This window comes from Nylanderia fulva, unplaced genomic scaffold, assembly GCF_048542155.1.
Source record: "Nylanderia fulva isolate GAGA-0341 unplaced genomic scaffold, ASM4854215v1 Scaffold11, whole genome shotgun sequence".
Classification (NCBI taxonomy): Eukaryota; Metazoa; Arthropoda; class Insecta; order Hymenoptera; family Formicidae; genus Nylanderia; species Nylanderia fulva.
The window spans coordinates 5,161,444-5,182,885 of record NW_028189302.1 but is presented as its reverse complement, the minus strand read 5'-3'; the positions used below and the strand labels follow the sequence as shown (position 1 = coordinate 5,182,885).

The 21,442-nt window shown below is 27.7% G+C and overlaps 5 protein-coding genes and 1 pseudogene across 11 annotated transcripts; all 6 read left to right on the top strand.

Moving 5' to 3' along the window:
• Positions 1-498: 498 nt before the first annotated feature.
• On the top strand, positions 499-3,290 carry LOC146724967 (venom acid phosphatase Acph-1-like). Of its 2 annotated transcripts, none has more exons than XM_085487103.1 (6): positions 499-667; positions 825-932; positions 1,271-1,536; positions 1,971-2,254; positions 2,344-2,549; positions 2,639-3,290. In XM_085487103.1, the coding sequence occupies exons 1-6, from the start codon at positions 563-565 to the stop codon at positions 2,882-2,884; spliced, it is 1,215 nt and encodes a 404-aa protein (XP_085343229.1). In that variant the 5' UTR covers positions 499-562; the 3' UTR covers positions 2,885-3,290. The 2 variants fall into 2 exon arrangements, with proteins under 2 accessions (XP_085343229.1, XP_085343235.1); XM_085487109.1 differs by having other exon boundaries at positions 609-667; positions 913-932.
• LOC146724966 (venom acid phosphatase Acph-1-like) lies at positions 2,853-7,503 on the top strand. Of its 2 annotated transcripts, none has more exons than XM_085487081.1 (7): positions 2,853-2,915; positions 5,211-5,334; positions 5,495-5,602; positions 5,940-6,208; positions 6,487-6,770; positions 6,866-7,071; positions 7,159-7,503. In XM_085487081.1, the coding sequence occupies exons 1-7, from the start codon at positions 2,896-2,898 to the stop codon at positions 7,393-7,395; spliced, it is 1,248 nt and encodes a 415-aa protein (XP_085343207.1). In that variant the 5' UTR covers positions 2,853-2,895; the 3' UTR covers positions 7,396-7,503. The 2 variants fall into 2 exon arrangements, with proteins under 2 accessions (XP_085343207.1, XP_085343199.1); XM_085487073.1 differs by having other exon boundaries at positions 5,928-6,208.
• An 828-nt stretch (positions 7,504-8,331) lies between these two features.
• On the top strand, positions 8,332-11,392 carry LOC146724965 (venom acid phosphatase Acph-1-like). Its single transcript, XM_085487067.1, has 6 exons — positions 8,332-8,708; positions 8,865-8,975; positions 9,304-9,569; positions 9,795-10,078; positions 10,179-10,384; positions 10,471-11,392. Exons 1-6 carry the CDS (start codon positions 8,541-8,543, stop codon positions 10,705-10,707), a joined length of 1,272 nt encoding a protein of 423 aa, XP_085343193.1. The 5' UTR covers positions 8,332-8,540; the 3' UTR covers positions 10,708-11,392.
• Positions 11,393-11,455: 63 nt separating this feature from the next.
• Positions 11,456-14,526, top strand: LOC114936816 (venom acid phosphatase Acph-1-like). Of its 2 annotated transcripts, none has more exons than XM_085487131.1 (6): positions 11,456-11,806; positions 11,951-12,058; positions 12,396-12,661; positions 12,896-13,179; positions 13,286-13,491; positions 13,983-14,526. In XM_085487131.1, the coding sequence occupies exons 1-6, from the start codon at positions 11,702-11,704 to the stop codon at positions 14,067-14,069; spliced, it is 1,056 nt and encodes a 351-aa protein (XP_085343257.1). In that variant the 5' UTR covers positions 11,456-11,701; the 3' UTR covers positions 14,070-14,526. The 2 variants fall into 2 exon arrangements, with proteins under 2 accessions (XP_085343257.1, XP_085343256.1); XM_085487130.1 differs by having other exon boundaries at positions 13,581-14,049.
• Positions 14,527-14,796: 270 nt separating this feature from the next.
• On the top strand, positions 14,797-17,083 carry LOC146724964 (venom acid phosphatase Acph-1-like; annotated as a pseudogene). The gene is made up of 6 exons (XR_014925713.1): positions 14,797-14,980; positions 15,125-15,229; positions 15,567-15,832; positions 16,075-16,358; positions 16,474-16,680; positions 16,770-17,083. The product of XR_014925713.1 is annotated as a venom acid phosphatase Acph-1-like (transcript).
• Positions 17,084-18,162: 1,079 nt separating this feature from the next.
• LOC146724963 (venom acid phosphatase Acph-1-like) lies at positions 18,163-21,068 on the top strand. Of its 3 annotated transcripts, none has more exons than XM_085487101.1 (7): positions 18,163-18,283; positions 18,473-18,580; positions 18,931-19,196; positions 19,474-19,757; positions 20,062-20,267; positions 20,352-20,569; positions 20,894-21,068. In XM_085487101.1, exons 1-7 carry the CDS (start codon positions 18,215-18,217, stop codon positions 20,931-20,933), a joined length of 1,191 nt encoding a protein of 396 aa, XP_085343227.1. In that variant the 5' UTR covers positions 18,163-18,214; the 3' UTR covers positions 20,934-21,068. The 3 variants fall into 3 exon arrangements, with proteins under 3 accessions (XP_085343227.1, XP_085343215.1, XP_085343221.1); XM_085487089.1 differs by having other exon boundaries at positions 18,165-18,319; XM_085487095.1 differs by having other exon boundaries at positions 18,166-18,319; positions 20,352-20,599.
• The last annotated feature ends 374 nt before the right edge of the window (positions 21,069-21,442 follow it).

Sequence of the window (21,442 nt, the reverse complement as noted above, 5' to 3'; positions counted from 1 at the left end):
TATATATAATGTGGTATATAATTACAATATAACTACAATGTAATATATGTTATATTAAAATGTTACATCTATGAGTGGGAAATTACAACTAACATGGATGTTACATGTAACGTACACGTTATATTACCTGTTATATTCCGTTTTATTATAGCAATGTAACAATTATATATCGGTGTTTGCTGGGTATGATCTCGTTAACAATTCATACATGTAATTAACATAATTACATGAGTGTGTTGCGTATACATATATATGTATATATGTTGGATGTGCTCATAGTTAGTGCATCTTAATCCAAATAAGACTATCTTTTACAACATATTTAATAAGTTTTAAACTCTACATCTTTATTTGTTTCTTATCGTTATTTTGCACTTATATTATAATTTATGTCATGCTATCGCTCATAAGTTTACTCCAAATAAAGGAACATATTTACGTACAATTTTAGAACTACTATATAAAAAAGTTTTTATCGTTTTCACGACATTTATCATTTTCAAATAGGAAGAAACTATAAGTCTAATAGCATTACACTTTTTGATTTCATGTCAGTAACATAATGTCGTTCTGCATTCTTGATAATTATTTGTCACTTCTCGTAGTGATAAGTCTAAATATCATGCTAATTGTGAGTGTACAACCAGAGTTGAAATTGGTTAATGTGGTAAGTGACAGCAGACATTATTCATTTTTCTTAAATATAAAACAAGATATAATTTAGCATTTTATTATAATATATAATACATTCTTCTTTAGAAATAATTAAATTTACGATCAAAAATATATCTAAAAGTAATTATTTTTATTCAACTTTTATTTAGCTGTTTAGACATGGCGACCGGACACCCACTACAACACATGAAATGTTTCCGAATGATCCATATTTAAATTATTCATTTCTTCCAACAGGCCGCGGTGAATTAATCAATGTATGTAATGTAATGTTATTTTTATATCACTGTAATATTTTCTGAAAAAAGTGATTCTGTGTGTAAAGTCAAAAGAATAATTTAATAGAAATATTACAAGCCATATCTATAAAAATAAATATTCACGTTTCGAAAATCAAGAATTATAAAACTTACAAAACTTATTACAATTTTTGGAAATTATAAACATATTTTTCTTCCCTCGCAAAGAAGAAATTTATGTCCTTTTTTTAATTTAAAATATATTGATTTCATATTAAAGTAAATACACACTTTAATAATAATACAATTAGAAATTAATTATTCCATTTTCACAATTATTTCCGCAATTTTTATAGCAAGGGAAGAAACGCATGTATGAATTAGGACAAGTCTTGCGCAACAGATATAAAGACTTCCTGGGCGATTTGTATCAACCCAAACTCGTCATGGCTCATAGTTCGGATAGTGATAGAACAAAGATGTCCCTGCAACTAGTTCTAGCTGGCTTGTTTCCGCCTAAGGATACTCAACGATGGAACACTGATTTAAACTGGCAACCGATTCCGATTACATATATACCACGTGTCACCGACAACTTTTTCACGTTTCACGAATGTCCACAGTAAGTTCAACTAATGTCATCAGACATACATAAATGTAACAAAGCAACAAAAATTATTTAAACAAAAATACCGAAATTCTTTAATATACATATGTATTTTTGGAAAAAAAAACATTTTTAAAACCACAATCTCCACTTGATTCCTCTCGACCAATAGAGCCAAACGCGATGTTATTGCGACAATTATGAAAGAAAGAACATTTGGAAAACTAAGGAATTTGTGGTTTTAAAAATTAAAAGAGCTGACTTAATAAGTATTCTCAAAAAACATTTTGTTAAAAAATAAATTTTAAAAATGTTGTAAAAAGAAAATTTGAATATTATATTTACAAAGAAAAAAAGATGTAAATTTCTTCAAAGATATGTGCAAAAAAGGAAAAAGATTTATATCTTTATCCCTTTTTGCGTATATTTATATCTAAAATCTTTATTAGATACCTTGACGAGTACGATTGTATACTGAATTTATCCGAAATGAAAAAGATAACGTCTCAATTTAAGAACATAATGAGCAAGTTGACAGAGCTAACCGGTAAAAATATTGAAACATTTTTGGATTTGTTTTATTTATATCATACTTTCCTATCGGAGTCATCTCTGAATTTAACTCTTCCTCAATGGACTCACGATTACTTTCCTGACGGTCCACTATTCGATGGATATGTACAATCATATTACATTGCAAATTTTACTCCTTTAATAAGAAGATTGTCTAGTGGTAAGAGAAAGCGAAATATATATACAGAAAATTTCTCTTGATAATCTTTCTCGCGCGATATTTGTAAAAGGGTTTTCTTTTTATTTCAGGTTCAATAATTCACGCAATATTGAACAATATAATAGCCGCAAAAAATTCGAACAAACCGCATGCAAAAATTTATTTATATAGTGGACACGATGTTAACATTGCCAGTTTGTTGCTAGCTTTCAATTTGTACGAGCCGCATGTACCTAAATATGCTAGCGCAATTATTATGGAATTGCAAGAGGTCAATCAAAAGTATTATGTCAAGGTGAGTGTGTCATCAATAATTGCATTATTCAATAATGAGAAGACATAATGCAAATGTAATTATTTATATGGCTTAATAAATTCTCGCAGCTGTTATATTATAAAGGCATTCCACCGACTATCAAAGAACTTCAAATCCCAGGATGTGATGGTCTCTGTCCTTTCGAAAAATTTTTTGATTTAGTTAAAGATTTTATTCCGTCTGATGATGAGACAATTTGTGACAAAAGGCAGACACCTGATTATGCTCACATAAAATATCCTGTCGATTTGCAGAGAATTGTGTACAACTTAATTAAGACATCCGCAATAGAGAGACAAAATTATAGGCAATAAACCGTGCAAAGATGCTTAGGAGCGAGATAAAGTAACGCAAACATAAAATTAATTCAATTAATAGCATTACATCATAAACATCAAATTGTTGTCTACAATGATGCCTTTTTATGTTTATTTATTTAATTGTCATATTAAACTTGCAACCATTGACATAAACTCAACAATCATTAAATTATATTTAAATGATTCAGTAAACAAATTTAAAAAACTGATAGAAATTTCGCTATATACATATGTAAGTCATGAGAGTCATTTTGTCCTTTTATGTGTGTGTATGTGTGTATAAATATAAGAGAATATTTGTTTATTTTATTCAGATGAAGAGAGCTAATTGTAAGTATTATATGTACTATACATATATGTATATGTATAAAATAAATATATAACAATACACTTTAAAGAATTCGTTGCTTTGATACATTTTTTAAATAACTAGGCATCACAAGCGCGCGCTTTTTTGATATCATTTCTATTGTTTATTTTACAACTGTGAAATTATTAATTTTCGTAATGACAGTTGCTTCAGTGGCTTTATGCTATGACCATAATTTTAATTCGCTGAATTTCCATTATGTATATAATTTTAATTCGCTGAATTTTCATTATGTATATAATTTTAATTCGCCGAATAACTTCTATTATGTACATAATTTTAATTTGCTGAATTTCTATTGTACTGTTTGAGAACTATTTTGTATATACACATATGTATCTTTTTATATATCTTTCTCATTTTGTTTAGTTTAATCAAATATAATTACGTGCGCGAAGCGGAGTTATATTATTCTTTGATAATAAAATTTCAAAAATTGCGACGCATATGCATGCAAAAATTATTATTGCAATCAATGCATATATATTAATTAATTATGCAATGCATAAAAATTCAATATTTAAGTTTTTAATAGAAAATACGAACAAAGAAATACAATTTTCTATAAAAAATTATTTGTGATCAAATATCTACGCTTTTATTAGACTCGCGCAAGACTATACCCCCTATATCCTTTACGCTGCGCGGCTCGCGCGAAACTGATTCTCATGCGGGGTATCTCGAGCGCGGGCCCGATGGTCACATGACTAGTGATCACGTGACGACTAGTGGTCATGTGACCATCAGGCCCGCGCTCGAAGCACTCCGCACGAAAATCAGTCTCGCGCGAGCCGCGCAACATGATGGATGTATGGGATGTATTAATCTGATGGACAGGATAGAAAGAGAGAGTTACTTTCATCTTACAGCGTGCAGGGCCATACAGCGTAGCGGACGCGTACAGACGTGCTAATCAAATGGAAGCGCAGATATTTTGATCGAAAAATTTTTGTAGAACATTATATTTTTTGTTTGTTGCTAAAAATATATTGAATTTTTATGAATCACGTAATTAAAAAATATATTTCAATGCATGCATTGCAATAATAATTTTATACTTGTGTTGCAATTTTTAAGATTTTATTATTAAAGAATAATAAAACTTCACTTCGTGTATGTAATTATATTCGATTAAACTAAATAAAATAAGAAAAATATGTAAAGAGATACATATATACAAAATAGTTCTCATCAAACAGTACAATAGAAATTTAGCAAATTAATATTATGTACATAATAGAAACTCAATAAATTAAAATTATATACCTATACATAATGGAAATTTAGGAATTAAAATTATGTACATAATAGAAATTTGGAAATTAAAATCATGTACATAATAAAAATTCGGCGAATTAAAATTATATACATAATGGAAATTCAGCGAATTAAAATTATGTATAATTATGTATAATTATGTATATAATAGAAATTTGGCGAATTAAAATTATGATTATAGCATCAAGCAACTGTCATTGCAAAGATTAACAATTTGACAGTTGTAAAATAAACAATAGAAATGAAACTAATATTAGGAAACTTATTCCTAATATTAGGAATAAACAAAACTAATATGAAGAAATTTATTCTTAATGTTAGGATTAAATAATACTAATATTAAGAAATTTATTGCTAATATTAGGTGTATACATACATATATGTATAAATGTAGGAAGTTTTTACACAGTGCATTTTATCCATATAAGACTTTTTATCTCTTACAACATATTCAATAAGTTTTAAACTTTATATCTTTATTTGCTTCTTATCATTATCTTGCATTTATATTATACTTTATGTCATGCTATCGCTCGTAAGTTTACTCCGAATAAAGGAATGCAATTTTTATGCACATTTCTGAGCTGCTGTATGAAAAAATTTGTTTTTATGACATTTATCATTTTCAAGTAGGAAGAAACTATATAAAGTCTAATAGCATTACACTTTCAGATTTTATATTAGTAACATGATGTTGTTCTATATTCTCAATAATTATTTGTTACTTCTCGCAATTATAAGTCTAAATACCATGCTAATCGTGAATATACAACCTGAGCTGAAATTAGTTAATGTGGTAAGTAACAGACATTATTTCATTCATTTTTTTTTAATTTAAGACAAGATATAATTTAGCACTTTATTATAATATACATATAATAAATTCTATTTCAAAATATTTAAATCTACAATCAAAAATATCTAAAAGTAAATATTTTTATTCGCCTTTTATTTAGCTATTTAGACATGGCGATCGGGCACCCAGTATAAGACACGAAATGTTTCCGAACGATCCATATTTAAATTATTCATTTTTTCCAACAGGCCGCGGTGAATTGACTAGCGTATGTAATGTACCTAATGTTATTTTATATCACTGTAATATTTTCTGAAAAAAGTGATAAAGTCAAAAGAATAATTTAATAGGAATATTAGAAGCTATATCTATAAAAATGAATATTTACGTTTCAAAAATCAAGAATTAAAACTAACAAAACTTATTTCAATTTTTGGAAATTATAAAACATTAGCATATTTTTCCTCCTTCGCAAAGAAAAAATAATGTCCGGTTTTTTAATTTAAAATATATTAATTTCATATTAAAGTAAATACACGCTTTAATATTAATAAATTTAAAAATTAATTAATCTATTTTCTAAATTATTTGAGCAATTTTTAAAGCAAGGGAAGAAACGCATGTATGAATTAGGACAAGTCTTGCGCAACAGATATAAAGACTTCCTGGGCGATCTGTATCAACCCAATCTCGTTATGGCTCATAGTTCCGATACTGATAGAACAAAGATGTCCCTGCAACTTGTTTTAGCTGCCTTATTTCCACCTACGGATACTCATCAACAATGGAACGGGGATTTATACTGGCAACCGATTCCGATTACATATATACCACGTGTTACCGACAATTTCTTCATAGTTAGTGAATGTCCACAGTAAGTTCAATTAATGTCATCGGAAATACATAAATGTAACAAAGCAACAAAAATTATTTAAACAAAAATACTTAAATCTTTTAATATAAGTATTTTTGAAAAGATATAGATAAAATACAATATTTATAAGATATAGGAATACAACAATTAAAAAATAAATTAAAAAATGTTCTAAAAAGAAAACAATTTTAAATATTATAACTGTAAAGAAAAAGATGACATTTCTTCAAGAATATACGCAAAAAGAGAAAACAATTAATATCTAAAATCTTTATTAGATACCTCGACGAGTACGATCGTATACTGAATTTACCAGAAATGAAAAAGATAACGTCTCAATTTAAGAACATAATGAGCAAGTTGACAGAGCTAACCGGTAAAAATATTGAAACATATATGGATTTGTTTTATTTATATCAAACTTTTCTTTCGGAGTCGTCTCTGAATCTGACTCTTCCGAAATGGGCTCACGATTACTTTCCTGACGGTCCACTATTCGATGGAATTGTACAATCATATTATATTGCAAATTTTACTCCTTTAATAAGAAAACTATCCAATGGTAAGAGAAATAGAAATATATATATAGAAAATTTTTCTTGATAATTGTAGATCTTTCTCGCGCAATATTTGTAAGAGGGCTTCTTTTTGTTTCAGGTCCAATAATTCACGCGATACTGAACAATATGATAGCCGCAAAAAATTCAAAAAAACCAGATACAAAAATTTATTTATACAGTGGACACGATATTAACATTGCAAATTTGTTGATAGCTTTCAATTTGTACGAACCGCATGTACCCAAATATACCAGTGCAATTATTATGGAATTGCAAGAGATCACTCAAAAGTATTATGTCAAGGTGAGTGTGTCTTATCAATAATTGCATTATTCAGTAATGAGGAGACGTAATGTAATTATTTACATGACTTAATGAAGTCTCTCGCAGTTGTTGTACTATAAAGGCATTCCGCCGATCATCAAAGAACTTCAAATCCCAGGATATGATGTTATCTGTCCTTTCGAAAAGTTCTTTGATTTAATTAAAGATTTAATTCCATCTGGCGACGAAACGATTTGCGACAAAAGACAGACACCTGATTATGCTCATATAAAATATCCTGTCGATTTGCAGAAAATTGTGTATAACTTAATTAAGATATTCGCAATAGATAGACATAGGTAATAAGTCATACGCTGTGCAAAGATGCTCAGGAGTGAGATAAAGTATCGTAAGCAAAAAATTAATTATGTTAATTGCATTATATCATAAACATCAAATTGTTGTCTACAATGATGCCTTTTATTTATTTAATTGTTATATTAAACTTGTAAATACATGGCCAATAACGCATAAACCTTGCTAAAGTGCTCAGATATTGAATAAAAATATCGCAAATAAAATTAATTAAATTAGTTATATTATATCCTGAATATTGCGATCAGATTGTTTTCTACAAATCTGTTCTTTTTTTCACGTTTATTTATTCAAATGTCATATTAAACATTTGCATACGTATATACATAAACAATTGACAATTGTTAAATTATATTTAAATCTCTCAGTAAATAGGGAAATCAGAAAATACTAATTAAATAAATTCGTTTTTCTAAATTATTAAAATCTTTTTATCTTTGTGTGTCTGTGTAAATACATATAAATTTTCTTATTAATTTTGTTTAGATGAAAAAAGCACAATGTCATAAATATTATAAAATAAATGTACAAGAACGCGTTATAAAGAATTACGATTTGTTGCTTTGACAATGATTTTTAAATAAAAAAAAATGTGTAAAAATTATAATTAATATAAAAAATAAAAATAGAAATTAAAACATCAATTTTAATAACATTCTCTTTTTTATATCCAAATTATTATTTATATAGAATAAACAAGTTTAAAGTATAAAGATATCCTCTCGATTTATATTTGTATATTTACTGTATATTTGCATATATTGATAATTTGATTATATTTACTAGCGCTTTCTAATGTAAGACTCTTTATCTCTATCAACATATTAGAAAGTTTTTTTATATCCTTATTTGCTTCTTAATTGCTCTATCATTATATTGCATTTATTTTACGTAATCATGCTCAACATATATTGCATATATTGCATTTATTTTACGTAACCATGTATCAACATATTAGAAAGTTTTTTTATACTCTTATTTGCTTCTTAATTGCTCTATCATTATATTGGATTTAGTTTATGTAATCATGCTATCTCTCATATGTTTAGTCCAAACAAAGAAATATAATTTTATGTACACTTTTGGAACCGTTTATATAATAGAGTTTTTACCAGATTTATCATCATTCTCGAATGGGAATTCACTGTAAATTTAATAGCGTTACATTTACATATAGTATAGGTATCAGTGACATGATGTCGTTCTGCATTCTCGATAATTATCTGTTACTTTTAATAGTCGTAAGTCTAAATGCAATGCTAATTGTGAGTTTACAACCTGAGCTGAAATTGGTTAATGTGGTAAGTAATAAGTGGATAAGGAGTATTGTTAATTTTTTTCTATAATTTAAAATATTTAGTACTTTATATAACATTGACTAAATTATGTTTTCGAAATATTTTACTTTGTAATCAAAAATACCTAAAAGTAATTATTTTCATTCAATTTTTACTTAGGTGTTTAGACATGGCGATCGAACACCCACAAAAGTGAGACATGAAATGTATCCAAACGATCCATATGTAAATTATTCATTCTATCCGATAGGCGACGGTGAATTATTTAATGTAAGTAATATAATGTAATTTTAACTCACTTTAATATTTTATAAAAAAAATTGTAGAGTCAAAAGAATAATTTAATGGAAATATTATAAGCCATGAAATCTGTAAAATTAAATGTTCACATTTCAAAAATAGAGAAATAAAACTTAAAATTTTATTTCAAATTTTTTGGAAATTATAAACTTATAATATTTCTCCTTCTTCGCGAAGAAAAAAAATCTTGTTATTATTTATGCAAAATATATTTTAAGATTAAAATAAATATGCCATTAAATGTTAATACGCTTTGAAGTTAATTAATCTATTTTCACAATTTGCGCAATTTTTATAGCAAGGCAAGAAACGCGAATATGAATTGGGACAAGCCTTGCGCAACAGATATAGAGACTTCCTAGGCGATATGTATCTACCAAAGCTCGTCAAGGCTCACACTTCAGATACTGAGAGAACGAAGATGTCCCTACAACTTGTTCTAGCTGCCTTGTTTCCGCCTACGGATACACAACGATGGAAAACTGATTTAAACTGGCAACCAATTCCGGCGACGTATGTGCCACGTATGAATGACAAATTTTTCTTGGGAAACGAGTGTCCACAGTAAGTTTGACTAATGTCAATAGATAAATGAAAGAAATAACAAACAGAAAAATTATATGTATTTAAAAAAAACATAAATATCGTTAAAATACAATGTTTGGAAAATAAATAAAAAAATGTTTAAAAAAACAATTTTGGATATATAAATGTAAAAATAAAGATCAATATTTTTTCAAACTCTAAGTTAACAGATTAATAGAAAAAAGATTGTAAAATAATCTTTAGATTCATCAACGAATACAATCGCATACGGAATTTGCCAGAAATAAAAAAAAGATTGTCCCAATTGAAGAACCCAATGAATAAGTTGACAGAGTTAACCGGTAAAAATATCGAAACGCCTATGGATTTCTATCATTTATATCAAACTTTCGTGGTGGAGTATTTCATGAATCTGACCCTTCCTAATTGGGCGTACGATTACTTTCCTGACGGTCCTCTGTTCGATGGACTTATACTCGCATTTAATTTTCTCAATTTTAATCCTTCAATGAGAACACTCTTCACAGGTAAGGGAGAGATATACACAGACATTCTTTCTTTATAGTAACATTTATAGGTCTTTTTCGCGCAATATATACTAATAAAAAGGATTTTTTTTTGTTTTAGGTTCGATGATTCGTGGGATATTAGACAATATGATAGTTGCAAAAAATCCGAACCCACCGAATACAAAAATTTATTTATATAGTGGACATGATGGTAATATTGTGAATTTGTTGCAAATTTTCGGTGTATACGAGCCACATTTTGTGGCGTATTCCAGCGCATTTGTTACTGAATTGTATGAGTTCAATCAAGAATATTATGTCAAGGTGAGTGTGTCATCAATAATTGCATTATTCAATAAGAAGATGTAATGCAAATTTAATTATTTTTATCACACTATGAATTTTCATAGCTGCTATATTATCGAGGCATTCCGCCAATTTTCGAAGAACTTCAAATCCCAGGTTACGATGTTCTATGTTCTTTCAACAAGTTCTTGGATTTTATTAAAGATCTATTTCCATTAAATGATGAGAAAATTTGCGACAAAAGGCAGGCGCCTGATTTTGCCCACATAAAATATCCTGTCCATTTGCAGAAAAATACGTACAACTTAATTAAGACATTCGCAATAAAAATGCATAAATAATAACGTCTATACAACTTAGATAAGGTGTTTTAGGCGCGAGATAAAAGTATCAAAATAGCAATTATATTTCTCTCTAAAAAAAGTGGCATGTTATTAATTCTCAAAATCCTTTCAAAAATTTCGAAGTGTTTTGTTGTCTCTCTTTATTAATTCGTTTCTTGCATTTATCTCGGAAAAGTGGTGTTCAGAAGCAAAGACAAAGCAAAAGTTTGTTCTAAGATGTGGCCTTTTCGAGATAAAACGACAAAAACCAAATTAAACGGCGATATCTCCGAAATGATAAGTCCTAGATAGTAAGATTAGTGAATCTTATAAATATTATTTGCGGATAAGATATTAAATATTTTTTTATATTATGAAACTCAATTAATATTTTTGACAATTATATATTATATATTATATATTATTAATAGCTAATAGAAAATAATATCAGTTTTGTATAAATATTTACTATATATAGTCCATATTTTATATTCAATCAGCGAATTAACTCATCTGGCAGAATGTTAAAGTTAAATCCAATATATCCACTACTTAATTACAAATTAATGCTGGAGAGACCAGATTCTGATTTGCAGACTTTGATCACAATAGACTTTTGTATTAATGTATTATTGAACATCAAATTATAAATATTACAATTTATGAATATATTATAATATAAATATATATCTATATATAGAGAGAGGACGTTTCCGTACAGTTACTAATGTTTTCCAATTTAAATAAAACTTTCTACCTCTTACAACAAATGAAAAATTTTAAACTCCATATTTTCATTTGCATTTTATCATTATCTTGCATTCATTTTATAGTTTATAAATAATGCTATCTCTCGTACATTTATTCTGAACAAGAAAATATAATTTTTATGTACACTTTTAGAGCTGTTTAAATGATAGTACTTTTATCAGTATTATCACGACAATTATCATTCTCGAATGGGACATCACAATAAGTCTAGTAGCATTACATTTACAGAAGCATCAGTAACATGATGTTCTGCATTCTCAATAATTATTTGTCACTTCTCGTAATTATAAATCTAAATACGATGCTAATCGTGAGTCTACAGCCTGAGCTGAAATTAGTTAATGTGGTAAGTGACAGACATTGTTAATTTTTCTTACTTTAAGATAAGATATATTTTAGCACTTAATATAAGATATATTTCTTTTCGAAATATTTAATTTTGCAATAAAAAATATCTAAAAGTAATTATTTGTATTCTGCTTTTATTTAGTTATTTAGACATGGTGATCGAACACCCAGTAAACACGAAATGTTTCCGAATGATCCATATATGAATAATTCATTCTTTAGGTCGATAGGTCAAGGTAAATTAACTCTTGTAAGTAATATAATATAATATAATCTCACTTTGATGTTTTATGAAAAAAATATGATGGAGTTAAAAGAATCATTTAATGAAAATATTATAAGCTATATCCAAAAAAAGTAGTTCACGTTTCAAGAATCGAGAAATAAAACTTGCAAATTTTATTTCACAATTTTTGGAAACTATAAAGTAGCATATATATTTATTCTTCTTTGCAAAGAAAAAATTTCTGTTTACTTTTTTAATGCAAAATATGTTGATTTCAAATTACAGTAAATACACTATAATATTAATATAATTTAAAATTATAATTAATTCATTTTTTAAATTAGTTACGCAATTTTTTCAGAAAGGCAAGAAACGCGAATATGAATTGGGACAAGCCTTGCGCAATAGATATAAAGACTTCCTGGGCGATCTGTATCAACCCAAGCTCGTCATGGGTCACAGTTCGGATACTCATACAACGAAAATGTCCCTGCAACTTGTTCTAGCTGGATTGTTTCCGCCTACGGATACTCAACAATGGAACAATGATTTAAACTGGCAACCGATTCCGATTACATATGTACCACGTGTCACCGACAATTTTTTCTTGAGTTATGAGTGTCCACAGTAAGATTGACTATAGTCAATAGATAAATGAAAAAAAGCAAACAAAAAAATTATTTGTATTTAAAAAAAAACCAAATATCGCTTAAATACAATATTTAGAAAATAAAAAAAAAATGTTTTAAAAAAAAAATAATTTTGGATATTATAATTTCAAAGAAAAGATTAATATTACTTCCAACTCAATGATTTATGCAAAAAAGGAAAATATGCTACATATTATAAATTTTTTTTTAGATATATTGACGAATACAATCGTATAATAAATTTACCCGAAATTGAAAAGAAAAAGTCTCAAAATAAGAACGTACTGAGCAAGTTAACAGAACTAACTGGTAAGAATATTGAGACGCCTATAGATTGGTTGGCTTTATATCAAACTTTTCTTTCGGAGTCGTTTATGAATCTAACTCTCCCCAAATGGGCTTATGATTATTTTCCTGACGGTCCATTGTTGGATGGAGTTGCATTAATATATGATATTGGAAATTACAATGCTTTAACAAGAAGACTTTTCAGTGGTAAGAGAATGATAGATGCAGAAAATTATTTTATAGTTATATTTATAATTGTATTTATATCTTTCTCGCGGAATATATATTCATAAGAGGATCTTTTTTATATCAGGCCCGATGCTTCGTGCGATGGCAAACAATATGTTAGCAGCAAAAAATCCGAACCCACCGAATACAAAAATCTATTTATACAGTGGTCACGATAGTAACATTGCGGTTTTATTGCAAATTTTCGGCGTATACAAACCACATTTACCAGCGTATTCCAGCGCATTTGTTACAGAATTGTATAAGTTCAATCAAGAATATTATGTCAAGGTGAGTGTGTCATCAATAATTACATTATTCAATAAAGAGAAGATGTAATGCAAATTTAATTATTTTTATCGCGTAATAAATTCTCGCAGTTGCTGTATTATCGAGGCATTCCGCCGATTTTCGAAGAACTTCAAATCCCAGGTTACGATGTTTTATGTTCTTTCAACAAGTTCTTGGATTTTATGAAAGATCTATTTCCATTAAACGACGAAATAATTTGCGACAAAAGGCAGACGCCTGATTTTGCCCACATAAAATATCCTGTCGATTTGCAGAAAATTACGTACAACTTAATTAAGGCATTCGCAACAGAAACGCATAAATAATAACGCACATACATCTTGATAAGATGTTTCAGATGTAAAATAAAAGTACCAAAATAGCAATTATATTCTTCTCTAAAAAAGACATGTTATTGATTCTCGAAAGTCTTTCGATAATTTTGAAGTTTGTTATCTCTTTTCGTTAATTCGTTTTTCGCATTTATTTAGGAAAGGCGGCGTCCAAAAACAAAGACAAAGCAAAGATTTGTTCTAAGATGTGGCCTTTTCGAGATAAAACGACAAAAACCAAATTAAACGGCGATATCTCCGAAATGATAAGTCCTGAGAGGATTAGTGGATTTTATAAAAATTATTTGCGGATAAAATATTAAATAATTTTTTATAATATATTATTGAATTAGTTACATTATATCATGAACATTGCGATCAAATTATTTTCTGCGAAGCTGTTTTTTGTTCATGTTTAATTATTCGATTCTTATACATTCGCATACATATGCATAAACAATCGACAATTATTAAATTTATACATAAATAAATGTTCTAATAAAAAGGGAAATTAGAAAATACTGAAGAAAAATTTCGCCTTTTTAAGTTATGAAAACCTTTTTGTTTGTGTGTGTGTACACATGTTTTTATGTTAATTACATATATACATTGTTAATGAGACACAAGTTCATAGGTCTTCTTTATGAAACTTTATGATAAAAGACCTTTTTCTTAATAACTATAATAGACAATAATAAGATTCTTGTATCAGTGCATTATTGAACATCAAATTATAAATATTATAATGATATATGAATATAATATAATATATATAGTATATAAATGTAGGATGTTTCTGTACAGTTACGAATGGTTATCAATTCAAATTATCCTTATTTGCATTTTCTCATTATCTTGCGTCATTTTATAGTTTATGTAATCAGACTATCTCTTGTACGTTTATTCTGGACAAAAAAAATATAATTTTTATGTACACTTTTAGTGTTGTTTAAATGATAGAGCTTTTATCAGTATTATCACGACAATTATCATTCTCGAATAGAACATCTCAATAAGTCTAGTAGCATTACATTTACAGATTAAGCATCAGTAACATGATGCTCATTCTTCAAAATTATTTGTCACTTCTCGTAATTATAAGTCTAAACACGATGCTAATCGTGAGTATACAACCTGAGCTGAAATTAGTTAATGTGGTAAGTGACAGACATTACGAAATTTTGTTACTTTAAGATAAGATATAATTTAGCACTTAATGTAAGATAAATCTCTTTTCTAAATGTTTAATTTTGCAATGAAAAATATCTAAAAGTAATTATTTTTATTCAACTTTTATTTAGTTATTTAGACATGGTGATCGAACACCCGAGAAACACGAAATATTTCCGAATGATCCATATATCAATGATTCATTCCGATCGATAGGTCGAGGTGAATTAACTAATGTAAGTAATGTAATGTAATATATTCTCACTTTGATATTTTATAAAAAAAATTTGATAAAGTCAGAATAATTTAATGTAAATATTATATCTGTAGCTATATCTGTAAAATTAAATGTTCACGTTTCAAGAATCGAGAAGTAAAACTTACAAATTTTATTTCACAATTTTTGGAAATTATAAAGTAGTATATATTATTTCTTTTTCGCAAAGAAAAAATTTCTATTTACTTTTTTAATGCAAAATATGTTGATTTCAATTTAAAGTAAATACACTTTAATATTAATATAATTTAAAATTAATTAATTCATTTTTTAAATTAATTTTGCAATTTTTTCAGCAAGGCAAGAAACGCGAATATGAATTGGGACAAGCCTTGCGCAATAGATATAAAGATTTCCTGGGCAATCTGTATCAACCCAAGCTCGTCATGGCTCACAGTTCGGATACTGAGAGAACAAAAATGTCTCTGCAACTTGTTCTAGCTGGTTTGTTTCCGCCTGCGGATACTCAACGATGGAAAGCTGATTTAAACTGGCAACCGATTCCGATTACATATGTACCACGTGTCGTCGATAATTTTTTCTTGGGTAACGAGTGTCCACAGTGAGTTTGACCAATATCAATAAGTAAATGGGAAAAAAAACAGCAAACAAAAAGTGGTTATATATATTTAAAAAAAACAAACACAGCTAAAATGTAATATTTAGAAAATAAGAAAAAAAATGTTCTAAAAAGAAAATAATTTTGGATATTATAATTCTAAAGAAAAGATAAATATTTTTTTCAAATTCAACGATTTATATGCAAAAAAGGAAAATATGATATATATTTAAGGTCTTTTTTAGATTCCTCGACGAATACAATCGTATAATGAATTTACCCGATATGAAAAAAAGAGCGTTTCAATTAAAGAATGTAGGGAACAAGTTGACAGAACTAACTGGCAAAAATATCGAGGTGCCTACGGGTTTATTATATTTATATCACACTTTCATTTCGGAGTCGTTTATGAATCTAACTCTCCCCAAATGGGTTTATGATTATTTTCCTGATGGTCCATTGTTGGATGGAGTTGTATTAACATATGATACTGGAAATTATAATCCTTTAACAAGAAGACTCTACAGCGGTAAAAGAATGATATATATAGATAAATTATCTTTATAATTGTATTTCCGTAATAACTGTATGTATATACCTTTCTCATCCTATACTTTTATACTTATAAGGGAATTCTTGTTTAGGCTGGATGATTCACACAATTTTGAACAATTTAATAGCAGCAAAAAATCCGAACCCTCCGGATACAAAAATCTATTTATACAGTGGTCACGATAGTAACATTGCTGGTTTTATTGCAAATTTTCGGCGTATACAAACCACATTTACCAGCGTATTCCAGCGCATTTGTTACAGAATTGTATAAGTTCAATCAAGAATATTATGTCAAGGTGAGTGTGTCATCAATAATTGCATTATTCAATAATGAAGAGATGTAATGCAAGTTTAATTATTTTTATCGCGCAATGAATTCTCGCAGCTGCTGTATTATCGAGGCATTCCGCCGATTTTCGAAGAACTTCAAATCCCAGGTTACGATGTTTTATGTTCTTTCAACAAGTTTTTGGAATTGATTGAAGATCTATTTCCATTAAATGACAAGATAATTTGCGACAAAAGACAGGCACCTAATTTTGCCCACATAAAATATCCTGTCGATTTGCAGAAAAGTGCATACAACTTAATTAAGACATCCGCAATCGATAGAAACGTATAAGTAATGCATATACCTTGCTAAGGTGCTCAGACGCAAGATGAGTGTCGTAAATAAAGTTAATTAAATTATGTACAATATATCATGAACACATTGTGATCAAGTTATTTTTACAAAGCTGTTCTTTTTCATCTCTATTTACTCACAAGAAGTGAAACTGATGGATATTGTGGAGAGAAAGTGATGAATATTTGTTTTTCTAAATTATATAATTATTTAAGTTTGTGTTTGTTTGTGTAAATATATATGAATATATATTTATTCATTTTGTTCAAATGAAAAAGGTGTTATAATATAAAAATTATGATTTGTTGCTGTAATACTGATTTTTTAATTTAGACAAATTTAAAAGTAATAAATATTATTAAAAAATTAAAATGGAAGTTTAATAATTCAATTTATATAACATTCTCTTTTTATATTAAGCAAGCATTATTATTATTATTATTTAAATAGAATAAACAAATTACAAAGTATAAAAAAATATTTTAGGATTTGTAATTTCTGTACTTATATTCATATATTTGATGCTCAATAATGCACTGATACGAGCTGTCGTAATCAGAGTCTGTAAATCGGAATCTAATACTAGAATCTGGTATCTCTATCAAAATCGTTAGTTTGTAATCAAATATCGAACATATCTAGCTTTATTTAATATTTTGCCAGAAGAGTTAATTTGCTGATCGAATAGACTATGATAGATTTTCATACGAAACTAAAGTATTATCTTCTATTAACTATTAAGTAAGACTTCTTAAAAAGAAGAACAAATGCGCCTGTGAAGTCTTGTTAATAATTTATACATATAATTAACATAATTACACGTGTGTACACACATGTAATTACATACATATATACACATTTTATGTAAGATATTTCCACACACTAACTAGTTTCTTAATCCAAATAAACTTTTTATCTCTTACATATAAAAAAGTTTTAATCTTTACATCTTTATTTGTTTCTTATGATTATCTTGCATTCATTTTATAGTTTATGTAATCATGTTACTTCTCGTACATTTATTCCCGACCAAAGAATTATAATTTGCATGTATATGTATATGTTGTTATGTATATGTGAGAGTTGTTTATGTGAAAGAATTTTTATCAGTTTTATGGCTTTTATCGACATCATGAGAATGAGAATCTCTCGAATGAGAATTATAAGTCTAATAGGACTACATTTACAGATTAGGCATCAGTAACATGATGTTCTTCATTCTCGATAATTATTTGTCGCTTCTCGTAGTCATAAGTCTAAATACGATGCTAATCGTGAGTACACAGCCAGAATTGAAATTAGTTAATGTGGTAAGGAACGGACAATATTGTTAATTTTTTTAATTTAAGACAAGATATAATTTAGCACTTTAATGTAATATATAATAAACTCTTTTTTCGAAATATTTTAATTTACAATTAAAAATGTCTAAAAGTAATTATTTTTATTCAATTTTTATTTAGGTATTCAGACATGGTGATCGCACACCCGAAAAAAAAGAAATGTTTCCGAAAGATCCAAATAATTATTCATCCTTTCCCTGGTGGATAGACCCTGGTCAATTAACTAATGTAAGTAATGTAATGTATTATAATTTTATCTTACTTTGATATTTTTTATGAAAAAAATGTGAGTCAAATAATAATTTAATGGACATATTATAAGTCAGATCTGTAAAATCAAATGTTCACGATTCAAAAATTGAGAAATAAAATTACGAATAATTTTATTTCACAATTTTTGGAAGATATGAAGTTAGTATAATATTTTTCCTTTTTTGCATAGATAAAATTTATGTTCTGTTTGTTAATATAAAATCTGTTGATTTCAAATTAAAGTAAATATTTTAATTTTTAACTTGAATTAATTGGATTTAAGATTAATTAATTCACTTGCACAATTACTTTCGAAATTTTTACAGCAAGGCAAGAAACGCGAATATGAATTGGGACAAGCCTTGCGCAACAGATATAAGGACTTCCTAGGCGATCTGTATCTGCCGAATCTCGTTAAAGCTCACAGTTCGGGTACTGATAGAACAAAGATGTCCCTACAACTTGTTCTAGCTGCCTTGTTTCCGCCTACGGATACACAACGATGGAAAACTGATTTAAACTGGCAACCGATTCCAATTACATATGTGCCACGTGTCGTCGACATTTTTTTCTTGAGTAACGAGTGTACACAGTAAGTTTGACTAATGTTAGATAAATAAAGATGAGCAACAAACACAAAATTATTATATATGTATTTAAAAAACATATAACTATAAATACACACAATATAATATTTATTTATTTATATATTCAAAAATAAGTATAAAAAAGTTCTAAAGAGAGGACAAACAAAAAACAATTTTGAATATAATTTCAAAGATATAAGATAAATATTTCTTTAAACTCAGAGATTTATAAAAAAAAAGGAAAAACGATGTACATATATCTAACAATAAGATCTCTTTTAGATACCTCGATGAGTATTTTGGTATTTTGAATCTGCCCGAAATGGAAAAGAAGAATTCTCAATTTAAGAACATACTGAGCAAGTTAACAGAACTAACTGGTAAGAATATTGAGACGCCTGTGGATTGGGTAGATTTATATCAACTTTTTCTTTCGGAGTCGTTTATGAATCTGACCCTTCCCAATTGGGCTTACGATTACTTTCCTGACGGTCCACTGTTCGATGCAGTAGTATTCGCATATAATACTGCGAATTATAATCCTTTAATAAGAAGACTTTTCAGTGGTAAGAGAATAATATATGTTTTACATTTATAATTGTACACTAAAAAAAAAGTTTGTAGAATTAACAAATATTAAGTTTAATACGTTCAAATGAATCATTTATTTGAAATAAATAAATATTTATTTGTTTTGGAAAGAATTTTCTTATATCAAATAAATATTTGTTTCAAATAAATGATTTATTTGAACATATTGAACTAAACATTTGTTAATTTAACAAACCTTTTTCAGTGTATTATTATATACAGATTTATATCTTTCTCGCCAATATATACATATTCATAAGAGAATCTTTTTTATATCAGGCCCGATGCTTCGTGCGATGGCAAACAATATGTTAGCGGCAAAAAATCCGAACCCACCGGATACAAAAATCTATTTATATAGTGGTCACGATAGTAACATTGCAGTTTTGTTGCAAATTTTCGGTGTATACAAGCCACATTTTCCGGCGTATTCCAGCGCAATTGTATTAGAATTGCAAAAAATCAATCAAGAATATTATGTCAAGGTGAGTGTGTCATCAATAATTTCATTATTCAATAATAGGGAGACGTAATGCAAATTATTTTTATCCCGCAATGAATTTTCGCAGTTTCTGTATTATCGAGGCATTCCGCCGATTTTTGAGGAACTTAAAATCCAAGGCTGCGATATTCTTTGTCCTTTGGACAAGTTCTTGGATTTAATTGAAGATCTGTATCCATTAGATAACGAGTTGATTTGCAACAAAAAATCGACACCTAATTTTTCTGTTGATTTGCAGAGAAAAGTGTACAACTTAATTAAGACGTCCGCAATAGATAAAAATACGTAAGCAGTGTACGCATACACCTTATTAAGGTATTTAAGCGAGAGTAAAAGTACCGAAAAAATAACATTAATTTATTTATATATATTATGAACGAATTGCGATTGTTTTTCACTTTGCTGTCCTTTTTTCCATTTTTATTTATTCAATTGCTGTGAACATTAAAACATATACATGAACTCGATAATCGTTATACTATATTAAAATTATTCATAAAAAAAGTGAAACCAAAAATGAAAGTATATAATATCAAAAAAAAGACCAATACTGGACTACAAATGCTTTATTTCAATCAAAGTGTCATGACGTTTCGACCTGTGATTTAGGTCCTTCTCAAATGAGATAATATTGGAGATGACCACATGAATACAACAGTGCGCTTTTTTACTGACGAGAAGTCTTTTAAGACACAAAGTTTAATCTTGATATATATTTATATTTGTGAAATGTCATAAGTTTGTATTATAAAACAAATAAACAAAAGTACACTTTAAAAAATTATGATTTGTATCCAAATATTATTTTTTATGTTTATATCGCAATTTATGTAAGTAATAATTATAGCAATTTCTTCTTATATTGCTCAAGATTAATTCGCGGCACTTCAAATGAAATATTCTATATATATGAAAATATGAGAAAAATCTTTTACAGATAGTTCATATTTTGATGTAAAATAAAATCTAATTAGTACTACATAGAAAAATCAAATAAATACTTTACTTCAATCATTGAGAGAGAGAGAGAGATTCCCGGAAAATATTCGTGATTAATGTCTATTGTCATGATGTTAATTTTTGTTTTCAAATATTTTGATTAAACTTGCATACTTATTTAGAAATGTTACTTTTAAATTAACATAATAATATTTCATT

Excerpts from the sequence above, each read along its gene's own strand:
- LOC146724966 (XM_085487073.1), top strand. The coding sequence starts at position 2,896 with ATGCTTAGGAGCGAGATAAA. Across the intron at positions 5,603-5,927 it reads GCCGCGGTGAATTGACTAGC|CAATTTTTAAAGCAAGGGAA; the intron begins GTATGTAATGTA and ends AAATTATTTGAG. Across the intron at positions 7,072-7,158 it reads CTCAAAAGTATTATGTCAAG|TTGTTGTACTATAAAGGCAT; the intron begins GTGAGTGTGTCT and ends AGTCTCTCGCAG.
- LOC146724967 (XM_085487103.1), top strand. The coding sequence starts at position 563 with ATGTCGTTCTGCATTCTTGATAATTATTTGTCACTTCTCGTAGTGATA. Across the intron at positions 1,537-1,970 it reads ACGTTTCACGAATGTCCACA|ATACCTTGACGAGTACGATT; the intron begins GTAAGTTCAACT and ends AATCTTTATTAG. Across the intron at positions 2,255-2,343 it reads AATAAGAAGATTGTCTAGTG|GTTCAATAATTCACGCAATA; the intron begins GTAAGAGAAAGC and ends TTTTTATTTCAG.
- LOC146724965 (XM_085487067.1), top strand. The coding sequence starts at position 8,541 with ATGGGAATTCACTGTAAATTTAATAGCGTTACATTTACATATAGTATA. Across the intron at positions 9,570-9,794 it reads TTGGGAAACGAGTGTCCACA|ATTCATCAACGAATACAATC; the intron begins GTAAGTTTGACT and ends AATAATCTTTAG. Across the intron at positions 10,079-10,178 it reads AATGAGAACACTCTTCACAG|GTTCGATGATTCGTGGGATA; the intron begins GTAAGGGAGAGA and ends TTTTTGTTTTAG.
- LOC146724963 (XM_085487089.1), top strand. The coding sequence starts at position 18,215 with ATGATGTTCTTCATTCTCGATAATTATTTGTCGCTTCTCGTAGTCATA. Across the intron at positions 19,197-19,473 it reads TTGAGTAACGAGTGTACACA|ATACCTCGATGAGTATTTTG; the intron begins GTAAGTTTGACT and ends GATCTCTTTTAG. Across the intron at positions 19,758-20,061 it reads AATAAGAAGACTTTTCAGTG|GCCCGATGCTTCGTGCGATG; the intron begins GTAAGAGAATAA and ends TTTTTATATCAG.
- LOC114936816 (XM_085487130.1), top strand. The coding sequence starts at position 11,702 with ATGATGTTCTGCATTCTCAATAATTATTTGTCACTTCTCGTAATTATA. Across the intron at positions 12,059-12,395 it reads GTCAAGGTAAATTAACTCTT|AAAGGCAAGAAACGCGAATA; the intron begins GTAAGTAATATA and ends CAATTTTTTCAG. Across the intron at positions 13,180-13,285 it reads AACAAGAAGACTTTTCAGTG|GCCCGATGCTTCGTGCGATG; the intron begins GTAAGAGAATGA and ends TTTTTATATCAG.